The sequence below is a fragment of the Prunus dulcis genome, chromosome 6 (genome assembly GCF_902201215.1).
Source record: "Prunus dulcis chromosome 6, ALMONDv2, whole genome shotgun sequence".
Lineage (NCBI taxonomy): Eukaryota > Viridiplantae > Streptophyta > Magnoliopsida > Rosales > Rosaceae > Prunus > Prunus dulcis.
Window position 1 is genome coordinate 8,343,250 of NC_047655.1, and position 12,972 is coordinate 8,356,221.

The 12,972-nt window shown below is 36.8% G+C and overlaps 1 protein-coding gene across 1 annotated transcript; it reads right to left on the minus strand.

The window, feature by feature from the left end:
- Window positions 1–10,107: 10,107 nt before the first annotated feature.
- On the minus strand, window positions 10,108–11,822 carry LOC117631864. The gene is made up of 4 exons (XM_034365188.1): window positions 11,786–11,822; window positions 11,383–11,562; window positions 11,066–11,284; window positions 10,108–10,777 (listed from the first exon to the last, which is right to left on the minus strand). Exons 1-4 carry the CDS (start codon window positions 11,786–11,788, stop codon window positions 10,541–10,543), a joined length of 639 nt encoding a protein of 212 aa, XP_034221079.1. The 5' UTR covers window positions 11,789–11,822; the 3' UTR covers window positions 10,108–10,540.
- Between the last annotated feature and the right edge of the window lie 1,150 nt (window positions 11,823–12,972).

Here is a 12,972-nt window from a genome sequence, read left to right on the forward strand (position 1 = left end):
TCAAAGTAATTTAATAATTAATATTAAATTCAATAAGGCCATGTGTTATTTTTTGGGTTTGTTTATAGAAATTCAATTGTGTAGGGTTTATTTATAATATAGTGCTAGAACTGGGTATATCACTAAATATCTCTAGAGTTTATCACGTCATGGCATGTGAAATTATTGTTTTAGGTTTTAGAGTTGAACTCCCAAGTTTTAAGAACAAAGTGTTTTGACTATTTTTACACTATTATTTGCAAAGAGAAGTATTAGTAGACAAGACCCGTCCTGAATTTTTTAGGACCTAGGGCATATGTAAAAAATTAGGCCCGTAGATATATAATATTTTTTTTCACTTAAGTGCTAGACTCATTTTCATTTTTCAATCAAGATTTAATTTATTTGAATTAACTAAAAATTTAACATTCAAGACAAATAAATTATATAAATTCAAATTTCAATATATAAAAATCTAAAATAAGATGCTACACTTGATACATTCAAATCTAACGCATAACAAGATAAAATACTTGTAACCATTCAATTATTTCCTTTTCTTTTTTGACTTCCAGATTGTTTTTTTTTTTTTAAAGAATCATTGCTACTTGAAATAAAAAACAGTACTAGGAAATCCAATGAAATTTTAATACTTCAAATAATAAATAAAGAACAACATAACTTGAAATTTTGAGAAATCCCCCTCCAACAACAAACCTAAAACTTCCAAATTTGCAATCAATTAGAGCTTAAAAGAATTGAAACACCTCATGTTACTTTTTTTAAAAAAAAAATAAAAAAATAAAAAATAAATATAATATACCTATTTATAAATATAAAATAAAAATATTTTGGGCCTCATTATAATGAACCCAGGGCAATTACACTGACTCTCCCAGTTCAGGATCGACACTGTTAATAGATCAACAATTAATTGATAACATTATTATAAAGTTCCATGACATATAATCATGTCGTTCACTCATATTATAATGAGTGAATTAGGTAATAATGTGACTCATATTATAATGAGTGAATTAGGTAGTAATGTGACAGCCCGACTCAAAAATATCCCATATACATGTAGGTGTTTTCTATAGATTTTGTTTCTAGATTATTTTTTACAATATTGAAGCTGGTTTGCGAGGATGTCATGGATATGTATGCAGTATCCTTTTGTCCACAGTAGGGGACCCACATCTTGATCTGTATTCAAATTTCATATAATTTCTCTACCATTGTCTCTCCCTCTCCTCTTGTCTGTATGCACACCAACTTGCTTAGCCGCATTGGATACCTTCTTGGACGTTGGACTCTAATTTTCACCTGACGAGGACATAAGGAATATTTCCTCAGCCTCTTACATATCCCACTGAACAAATAATCAACAGTTCCTTTTTCTTAGTTTACCAAACAATTAAAATATATTACAGGTCAGGTTGGGTTCGCATCACACACCATTCTTAGGTTTTCTGTAGTTTCATAGCCACAATCGTACAACCTACATATATATGCTCTAGAGTAGCAAGGCCAGGACACTTTTGAGCAATTTCCGTTTTTGTCCTCAATTCACAATTTGTTTTCTTTCCTTTTCTATGAACAAGAATAGTATGATATCATTTATTTACAACATGATAAATGAGCGTTTGGGGTATCATTTATTTTATGTAAACCCCAAGGTTCCGTTTGGTTTATGAGAAAGGAGGCTCGAGGATGTTTTTCCATGTTTGGTAAGTCCTGACATGTGGAAATCGTTGCCTTGCACTTGGGAAAGTTGGGGGGAAAGTGAAGCCCTACTCCCTCATTGAGTTTTGTTTTCCTCATCATGTGAAAGTTTGGGAAAATGAGCCAACATTAAATACACATTTTTCATGACCATATTATTCCCATTAACAATTTAGAATTACAATATAGCATTGAATGCATTCTTTTTTTATTTGATTTCATATGGGTATAATATTGGTAAACAAACTTTGTTTTACATTCCTACACAAACCAAACATGTGAAAGAAAGACAAGTGATATTTCTTTATTACTTTCCCATGATTACCAAACATGGGAAATGAATCTCCATTTTTCATCCCTCAGGAAATGAATCTCCATTTTCCATGGGAAGTGATTTCCTCACAAATCCTTTTCGTGAACCAAACATGGCCCAAAAGTCAACTGACTAAAATGGACATGGTAAAATCAATAAAATAAAATATACAATACTTTCTTTTTTTCTTTTTTCTTTTTCTGGTAAAAATTCAATACTTCTTAAGGGTTTTTAAATAGCATTTGACAATAGTGTACATAAACATTTTTTTTTATTTTTAAATGTGAATACCTAATGCCGTTTGGAATTAAAAACTGATACCATATAGTATTTGGCCTAGTTTTGTTATCATGGCTAGAACATTCACAACAAGGATCTCAGTCACATAAAAACATATGTGTTACAATTCCAGTTACCTTTCCCTTTAATTTAGTAGAATAATGCTCCAATAACTCTAGACGTCCCTAGGATCCCCAACCCTTACTCCATATGGCCATATATATAATTAATCTTTTGCCACATTGTTTATTGTTGACCTCAACATCTTTGTGGCCAACTAAGATGATTATTTTGACTGGAATAATTAAGGGCCTAGATTTGGTAACAAAGTCGTCTTTCTTTGGTGTGAGTGCTCTGCATGGCGTGCCATCTGCCATAATCGTTGACGACCGCAAGAGCGAAGAGAGTGATATGATGGTGTATTCCTTGGATCTGACTTCATCAAATAATTTGGGCCGAGTTAGGAATGATTTCTCGATCATTGGGTCCTTAGTCTTGGTAACAATGCTACTTGTGTTGCGTCAGGTTGGGTGCTTGAGACTATTGTGCTCGGTGTGGTCGTGCTCAGCTGTCAAATGACTCTCAAGTACTTTTTGAATCAAAATGAAACACAAACTAAAATGAGAGAGAGATGGATCAGATGGTGCTCAAACAAAAAATCTAAAGAACAGAGTTATTTGTTGATATATAAAATGGACGATTACAATGATGGTGCTCAAGAACTTGGAACAAGCTTAAGAGTTTTTTGTGATATGCTACGTTGAATCTTAGGAAAGCAATAAAATTTATCTAAGTCTAGTTTAGGGAATACATTGAACAACATTTCGGCTTGGTTTTTTTGTTGAGGGATTGGGTGTTTGGAAATGAAAACTGTACTACTATTTAAAGGCAAAAGTTGTCGTCTTCAGTAGGTGCCGAGACTTGTGGCCACCGCCCAAACCTTTTGCTTGAAACACCTCTTACCGTCACATCATGCCTCGATCACATGTGTCGATGTACTTTCTGTATATGCCCTCTTTTCGAGTTTTGAGGCTTTTATTATTTGATCAGCTCAAGTTCTGAGAAGTATGTTAGTATGAAAATTGTATACGCATTTCCTAAACTCTAGCATTGGTCGGGAATTAGGGTGTGAATATGTTGGCGCTAGAAGTTTTGGCCAACATATTCAATCCTAGATTTTTGAAGTATGACTTGATCGATATGAGGAACTTTTTTTTGAGAAAAGATGGTATTTCATTCAACCGAAAGGAACATTACATGGTAAGAGCTAGCATATTAACAATGGCCTCGTTAAAACCTTCCTAGAGAAACAAATTCCGGGGTAAGAAAGAGTACCACCTATGCTATTGACTAAACAAAAGAGTCAAACAACTGATACGAAACAAACCAACCTAAACCTCAACCAGAAAACCCTTAAAACAACATCCCATCACTATGTAGGTATTGTCAAAGAAGTCATCCTATGATCCAAAAAAACATAATAGTTCTTCGTACATAGTCAAAAACGTACTATGGGTATCAGAATAGATCCAGCCAACAACCCAACTGCAAAACCATTGAAACACATCCATCACTATGCATATACTGTCAAAGAAAGCCTCTTATGATCTAAAGAAAGCATTATAGTTCTTCGTACAGACTCAAAAATGTATTATGAGCATCATAACAGATCCAGCCAAACACTAACAGCCACATCCAATTTTCTTGATCCAGAACCCTAGCTGACAAGCAAGGGAGACCAAGATTGGTGTCTTAGCATGAAAAAAATTCCGATGAAATATCTTCATAGTAGGAACGTTCATCGGTTGTCAAGCCCACGAACATTCCATAGGAGAATAATTAGGGAGATCTTGGAGACCCCTCGAGGCTAGTCTCGTTCGCCTTGTCAACAAAATCATCGATACAAAAACTATGGTTACTAGAAAAATCCATGCTACTAACAATCAGATGCCTAACATTAGTTTTTGCACACTTCTGATTCTAGCTTGGTGTCACATACTGGTCATCCCTTTGAGCAGAAGAGGCGGTGGCCATCTTCATAGCGTTAAGATGGAGACCCCTCACCAGCGACTGGCTCCTTGGAAATCCAGAAAGGAAGCCAACGCAGCTACCCCACGGAGAATAAAAGAGCAAAAAAAGGTCATACCCAATTCACCAAGAAGAACCCAAAGAGACAATCAGATAAGACTAAGAGAGACAGCGCAGAGAATGAGTAAATAAAACTGGAGAAACCCTAACCCTAGCCGTCAAGGCTCTCCTCGCGTGAACGAGATAGAGACCCCTTAATAGGACCGTCTACTTGTATATTATTTTTAGGTAAATCATGAAATATATTATACGATTCTAGGTAAATCATGACATAATTATGCATTCATTATAGGATTCCTAGCTGGAGTTATTTTCACTCAAGTGCTTTTATGTTAGTCCTATTTTTAATAGGATTAGATTTGATCTCTTGAGATTACTTTTTTAGTTGAACCTTATTTTGATTTAAATTAAAATATTATCTTTCATCTTTGACTTGGAAGGAACGTTGTTCTATTGCTTTCATTGATTCATCTAGATAGATAATGTTTCCTTCTATAACAATTGGTTGTAGTGGAAGTCATCTTTAAGAGTGCATAAGCTGACGAAATTGAACAGGATTCTTAGAGAATAAAATTTGATTAATGGAAAGATATTGATCTCTTGACTTTATGCATTTCTCATGGAAAAAGGAGAACATGATGTGCTTTTTTGTTTGAAGACACAACTTTTACATATTTTGTTTGTGCATCTAAAATTCTTAAGAAAGCTGTTGTGCATAACTTTGAGATAAGTCATCAAGTGTTCCATGTTTACTTGGTGATTTATCAAATACTTTCATCATTCATATTGCATTTATTTGAATGTTCGGTGACTCATAAGGTTGAGGGCACTAAGACCATGGTGACGGTTTTTCTCCGACGAGTTTGAAGCAATCGTGACTAGTAATACGTTCAACATAAGGAGTGTCGAAAGATCATCCCCTAACAAAAGTTGAGTTACGAAGAAGTCGGTAAACATTATCTAGAACGTGTCTAGGATAAGTGTGTGAGTACTTTTTGTGATCATCGTTCTATAGTGAATTTGTTTTGGACTGAGAAGTCTCGTGGATTTTCCTCATAAGTGGAGTTTTACCACGTAAAATAATTATCTGCGTGTTCCTTTATTTTATGCTCTGCACGTTTCAGGATTGATTGAAGTTTATTTTTATTTATTGATTATAATTTTAAATTGGCCTATTTACCCCCCTCTAGGCATTCTTAATCATCCTACATGTAATTTCAAAGTAGCTCGATGTCCCATAATTCCTTATGCTCTGTTGTGTGGCGCTCTTCTCAAGGTACTGCACGTGAAATCCATGCCTCTGTCGATGCTCGTGTTTTTTACTCGGCCGAGGAACAAATGTTGATCTTTGACTTTGGTTAAATCTTTGTCATGTCGGACGGTTTGTGACAGGACCCGACCCAATTTCCACTTTAGAATTCGAGCCAAGTCCTGTGCGTGTCCGACACTTGGTGAATTTCAGGCACAAAAGACCTTTTTACCCTTCTCGTTTCAAATTCTTTGTAAAATTTCTCTTAGACTTCTGCCGAAAATTCGGCAGAGTCTCCCCTGTATTTTGACTAAACCCAAATTTTTCCACCTGTCAAACAATCACATATATCCACACCAACTGCCAGAATAGGATAACCAAATATTTGCCAGCTTCAATTTTCCACTAAAACTAGATATCAGAGCAATTTCTAAAGTTCACAGGGTTTCAAGGATTTTTTTTTTTCCACAAAACTCTACCTTACTTGGTGGCGCGGAAGCTAGGGATGGCCCGGTGGTGGATCCTGCGCACTTTTACGGCCTGTGGGCGAAAAACAGGTTGAAAATGTGAGTGGACAAAAATAAGGTTCTTGGAAACAATTTTATAACCATAATAACCCCCATTTAAAATAAGTAAGGATACAAATTGCTAGTTTGTCTCTATTTCAAAACAAGGTATTCAAATAAACATGTAAAGCATATTGACGAATATACTCGTATAACTGAACAAATATATAAGGATATAAATGCGCGAATATCAAAGAGACTGGTATAAAATAACTGAAAGTCATAATTGAATAAAAGAAAACTCAAAATCCTTTGAAAATACCACCTATTTGTACCCCTGTCATATCCGTCAATTCCCTGGCAGGTCTCGGGCGCCACACAGTCCACCCGCGCCGCAAACTGGCGAAATCAGGGGACTATGATCAGCCTGTCCCGCCGGCAGATTCCTCGATGACAACAAGTCAGCTCGAGTCGCTCTGGCAGGATGCAGGGGACCGTAGTCAGCCTGATCCGCAATCCTGGCAGGTCTCGGGGACACAGAGTCAGCCGAGCCGCAATCCTGGCAGGTCTCGGGACACCAAGTCTGCCGAGCCGCAAATCCCGGCACTCACGGTCCGAGCGTCCCCGAAACTCGTGAGGCAAAGTCAAGTGCACTGACATAAACTGAAATCGGACTGGATGTCCGTAGACATAGGTCCAACTCTGGGTAATCACCAAATAAAGGGTGGGTGGTGGTTCTAAAATAAACTATTTTTAGAAAAATCTAATAACTCACTGCCTTTCTTGTGAAACTGAAATGTAACTGCTGTCTCCTCTGATAGAGTTCTCAAACTCTGCTTTTTATATTACTGAGCTTCAGTAACTAAACAACACGTAAATCAAAGTATTGTACAGCACAAATCACGTTCGAAATGAATAGTTCATAAAACTTCTTCAAGATCAAATAATGACATTAACCCATATAAACTGATTTATAAAAGCTTATTTGTATAAAATCATTATAAAATCATTTAAGTAATCTCATTTATATAAATCATTTATATAACTCATGCATATAAAATCGTTTATGAAAGAAAGTCCACTCACTGATGGTCCGAGCTAGTTGGACCCTTCGAAGGTCCCTCCCGCGGGTCGACTGGAACTCTGGTGCCTGATTATCCATGAATAATAAATCAATAAACTGCTGAATAAAAAGAACTTAAATTAAACACCCTGCCCCTGGCTCCTAGAAATACGTGCACTCGTTTCAGTTACTCCTATGCCCACATTAGTTTTTCAGACACTTAGATTTGTTTTGGAAGATCCGACGCTTAACTAAGCGATAAACCACCAGACCGGCCGATCCGGGACCTCATGGGTCCACGGTCTCCGATGGAAAATCTGGGCTTCTCTAAAGGTCTCTCATAGAGAAGGAACCATGTTCCGCGAATTTGGTTTGAAATAGACGGTCGGATTGGTCAAAATTGCGTTATCGCTTAAAATCCAAACCTTAGCTCCAGGGTTTGCGATGTCGGAGTATCCGGGACTCTGATTCGCAATCCGTCGAATTCTACACGATCCTGAAATCATGTAGACCGACATATCCAAAATTCAGTGCAATCCAACGATTTGACGACACTGCACCCAAGGATCGCGCGATATGAAAAATTCGTTCGGGGCTCAAACGGACTCCGAATTGAGATCCGCGAAATCCTACGCGCTCGTGATGACACGAGGATTTCAAAACTGCCCAGAGTTACTCCACCACCCTCACCCACGCGCCCCAGCACGCGAGGGCAGATTCGGGTGTCCAAAGCGATTTTGGGTGGTAAAAAAATCTTGGAACCAAGACTCCAAACTCCTATCCTAAGTAAAACACCCCATTTGGAGTCACTTTTGTTCTTGGACATACCCCAAAAAGTAACCAGAAACAGTAGATCACAGCGACCGAAGTTTCGGCCAAATTTCAAGTCGAAAATTGAACGTTTTAGAGCTAAAATCGATCGAAACTCATACATCCATCAGCTAGAACACGAAAAATAGCTGAGAAACCATACCTTACTATATCGATTTGGTGGAGAATTGAGGGAGAACGAAGAGCTCAAAGTTCAAACTGGAAATCCGGCAAAAATGGTGTTTTCCGGCGAGCTCCGGCCACGGCAGCGGCGGCGAAGGGTCAAGAAATGACGGCGGTCGAGTGGTGGTTCGTTTGGTACCAACGGCGGAGATCGGCTCCAAATGTGGCGGCCGTGGCGTCGTGAAAAGCAAGCGGAGGTCGGGGCTGGGTCGAAACGGGAGGAGAGAGAGAGAGAGGAGAGAGAAATGAGTAGAGAGAAGAAGGAGAGGGATAAAAATTTGACTTTTTAACCAAATTATCATTTTGCTCCTCGCGGTATTTTGATCGTATTTTCTTCGTTACAATTCCGATTCGGGTCTACTCCGTGTCTACGGACTCGTTTCGCCGTGCTCTACGCAACAGCGCAAACGGAATTCCCAAATTCTTTCTTGATCAAAAAGTCAACTTTTTCCCTATTTAATAATGCGAGGGCAAAATTGTCTTTTTGCTAGAAGATATTAATCCTACTTTTTAGATATTTTATTTCTTTTTAGATATTTTGTTTTGGGTTATTACAGTTTGGGTTGGGCCGCCCCTTTAGTGCTTGTACCGAGATTTTTGCTCAATGAGTCTTGGGCCGAATGGACCTTTAGTCAATTTTAACTTTGGAGATGGGTTAGACCTGGGCCGAGTTTGTTGTTTTCATGGTCATGGGCTTCCTAGGTCTGACTTCAAATTTTGCTTTGGGCTTTGAACAGTTTTATCTCTGAACCCAAAAACCTTGGCTCAAATGGGCCTTTGCCATGTCATTTCTCTTTCTGAGGCCAAGAAGAAAAAATTTGGGTAAAGTGATTGCTACCATTCTAAGCTGATGTAATGCAAGAAGACAATAAAAGGGTCGATTATTTACGCTGTATTTCTCGCTTTGTCAATTGGCATCAGAGTTTGGTTGTGAAGAAGCATTTTGGGACACAACGAACGATATGGCTGCATATATGGTGTTTTGTTGATATTAGATGCTGATGAATTTTCTTGAATCAAGACCTCATCAATTTAATATTGAGTACATTCCTCATTTCACTGGACGTTTCTACATAGAAGTTTTATCAACTAGATCTCGGATGTAGAACAACTCTTTGAGAATATGGTTCACGTTTTAATTGAAGGCTAGTTCAATGGTGGAATCATATGTGATATATAGAGAACCACACAACAACAATGCATGTCGATAGTCGAGACATAGAGGAAGATGAAGGAACTTTTTTTCTAGAAAACAATTAAAACGTTGCCAAATTAATTTTTCCGAGTCAACAACAATGCATGTCATACATTTTTAGGGTCTTGATTGTTTCCTTAAAAACACTTTGGCCGATGTATTCAATAAATTTAGAGGCGAGAATTTGTTTCCTTGTGTTTGGTTCATGCCGCGAATTTTTTTATTATAAAGATTACGTTATTGTTCTTGTCTTTCATATTTGAGTTTCAGATGATTTTCTTGCTATCTTTTGTACTCTTTTTAAGGTGCTTTTATTTTATAGAATATCTACTTCAATAATTTTAAAAAAAGAGTCAACTTAAAAAAATTTTGGTCGATATTTCCATAATGGGCCTTTTTTATTTTATTTTATTTGTTTTTAAATCGTTTGGTTCATATTTTTGCTCAAAATTACAAATTCACCCTTAAAACTAATGGAAAATTCAAAGAATGTCGAAAAAAATATTGACGGTACGCCTTACATATTGGCTTATTTTTATATATTTTACAGCGCCAATTAAGAACAGAAAAATTATTTGATTAAAAAAAAAAAAGGGGACAGAAAAATTATGAGGGCAAATTAATATTATTATAATAGTTTATGGGGCAAAGTAACAATTTACTCATTTCCAGGATTGTATTGTATTGTTCAAGCAATAAAAATCATAACTATTCCAATTGGTATTAATTATATATAACATATATTTTCAACCACTTGTGATGAAATACCACGTATTACGTACATTATTGACAGAAAACAAAGTATTACATACAATACATTGAATATAAAAAAAATTATATGACATGTATTTTTTTTATCTGACCACAAAAATAAAAATAAAATAAAATAATAAAAAAAGCTGAGCTGTTGTTTCTTTATACATATAAAACGGTTCATGTGTATCTGGATGCCATTTACACCTTGCATGTTTCAAATATTAATGCAGCATTATTGCACCCGAAAGCCAACCCAAGCCCAATTTAAAAGTGCTTAAACCCAACTTTAATTCCTTTTAAAACCCCATAAAGACAGCTTCCCCATGTTTAGGACACATGGAGCCTGTGAGGAATGAGCTGGCTAAGCAAGTTCTAGGAAACACTAATTACGTAATTAGGGCCCTAAAGGTGCCCTATGAGGTATGCCTTTCCTTCTCCTTGAATTTGAATTTGAATGATGAGGTGGAGTTGGAGTGTTTTGGTACAAGTCTTGTTGCATTCCTTGAGGCAATTGATCTTCTAACTCTTTTGATGGCAATCTTATTTCTATTCCTTCCCTTCTTCCCTCCTCTTCTTCTTTCTTTGCGCTCAAGATAAAGCTTGCTTCCCCATTTTTCTTTAGTCCCACAAGCTAATGTTTAAAGAATGAGATATTGGATTAATTGCTAAGATATTACCATTTAATGATGAGTCAGCATCATCAACTAAATTACAAAATATACCAACATTGTGATTTTGATTTAACAACATGAATTAATTTTCGTTCATGAGATTTGAACACAGAAGATGGAGACTTAATGCGAACCAAATGGTTGTTGATCAACACATGCCGCCAACATTGTGATTTTGATGGACATTTTAATCACAATCACTTCCCACACATAATTTAATAAGAAAACTAAAGGGATTGAGATCTAACCTTGCATCCCAATGAACAAAAACGTAAGGGGTCCAAGAGACTTCTGGCACATACTTCACAGATATGTGAGCTCCCCTTAACGGCATTTTTAGGCTGAGGCCTCTCATTCAAAAACAGTACTCTGGCACTGTTTATCACATAAGTCTGAACTCCATTGATGTCTAGGACCTTCTGAATCTCAGACACCCTAACAACATCATGATACGATGACCGCCTGATCTGCATTGCAATTTTCACACCCCATAAGGAAAAATATTTAACACAAAGTTAATTACACAAAAAGAAAAAGAAAAAGGAAATCTGGTGGAATTAATTACCTGAATTACTTGGTGATCTTTGTGTCTTGATGATCTGCAGTAAAAGCAAAATGCGCCATTGTTGCAATCTAAGCAGTACATGTTGCATTCGCTTCTGGGGGCATCTTTGTGTGATGGGCAGATGGAGAAGAAGGCTGTTGATAGCAATGATTCAAGCCATGGAGGAACCAACATGGCCGCCTGTTTGGGAGGCAAGAAAATCGAAATGGCGTGAGCCGAGAAAATAATCAAGAGAACAATGCTAGGCAGATTTAGCCTTCACTGCCGCATTAATGTTACAAAATATGTGAGACTGAGAGAGAAAGAAAGAAAGAAAGAAAGAAAACAAAAAAGGGTACAAAAGAATTTGAAAGAGTAACATAAGATTTATCAGCAGAAAGAAAAAGGACAAAACTAGACATACCATTTGTTAAGGCTTAGCTTGCTTTGCTTTCTCTTGTTTAATGCTTGGATTGAGTCATATCTTGATCATGAGACCAAAGTGGCACGCAGAAAAGGACAAGGTAGCTGTAACGAACGGTTGAGATGAGAGGATGATGGGTTGGGAGGGAGGGTTTGGACCGTTGGATTTAGAGAGAGAGAGAGAGAGAGAGAGAGAGAGAGAGAGAGAAGGGTTTGTACTATTGTATTAATTGGGGGTTACGAAAACACTTTTGATTGTCTTGAGTTGCGTCTCTTTGGAGAAGCCCAGAGTCAGCAGGAAAGCACCACGTAGAGGTTTGCAAGGTTGCGTTTGAGCGGGGAAGAAGGCTTTTCCAATTTATGAATGGAAAAGTGGAAATTACGACAAAGCTACATGAATTCCACGTGCAATTAGGAACCAAGTGGCTTTCAGGTTTTTTTTTGATGAAGACTTTCAGGTTTTCCAATCAGACCAATGCATTTTTATTTTTGCTTTGTGATTAAATATGCCATATCATAATCATATTGTCAACCAATTATGTCATGTGGGAATTTAATTTTTTTTCCCCCAAAATATTATTTGTTTTCATCCGGACTACTCAGGACCCAGAATATATGGATCGAATTAATAAAAAAAGAATTAGTATATTATTTCTTTTTGTCTTTAGCTATAGAAAAAAATATTTATGGAATTGATTCTTGTATGATAGTCCAATTTGTACATAAGAAAATTCAACCAAAAAAAAAAAGCTTTTGGGAGAGTGATCGAAACAAAATTGTAGACAGTATATATGACTTTAAACTTTTGTATCCGAAACATAATTGATGAGTGCATTGTGCGAGCCTTTGAATTTTCTTTAGCATCCGGACTCCATGTTTCTTCAGTTTCTCCTTTTGTTATATGTTTTCAAATCAAGTTCTACACTGCTATATCATAATATCCAGTCGGTGACTAAGAAGTATACATCTTGAAATCACTTTTTATAATGTTTTATTTTTGTTGTTGTTCAAATTTGGAGACAACTTAAAAGGATGTAAAGTAGTTGTGTCTTCGGCAGGGTTGAAGGGTAAGACCTTCAACAAGAGGGCATGACCTGAAAAAGGAAGGGGAAGAAGCAATTGTTAAGACCTTGGCACTGATATGGTACTGGTTGAAGGCTCTCTGATACTTAAATTAGCTAAGTATGA

Bases quoted from the DNA above. Each gene is read 5' to 3' on its own strand.
- LOC117631864 (XM_034365188.1), bottom strand. The intron at 11,285-11,382 runs GTAATTAATTCC...ATTGCAATGCAG, and splicing joins AAGATCACCAAGTAATTCAG to ATCAGGCGGTCATCGTATCA. The intron at 10,778-11,065 runs GTTAGATCTCAA...TTTAAACATTAG, and splicing joins TTTGTTCATTGGGATGCAAG to CTTGTGGGACTAAAGAAAAA.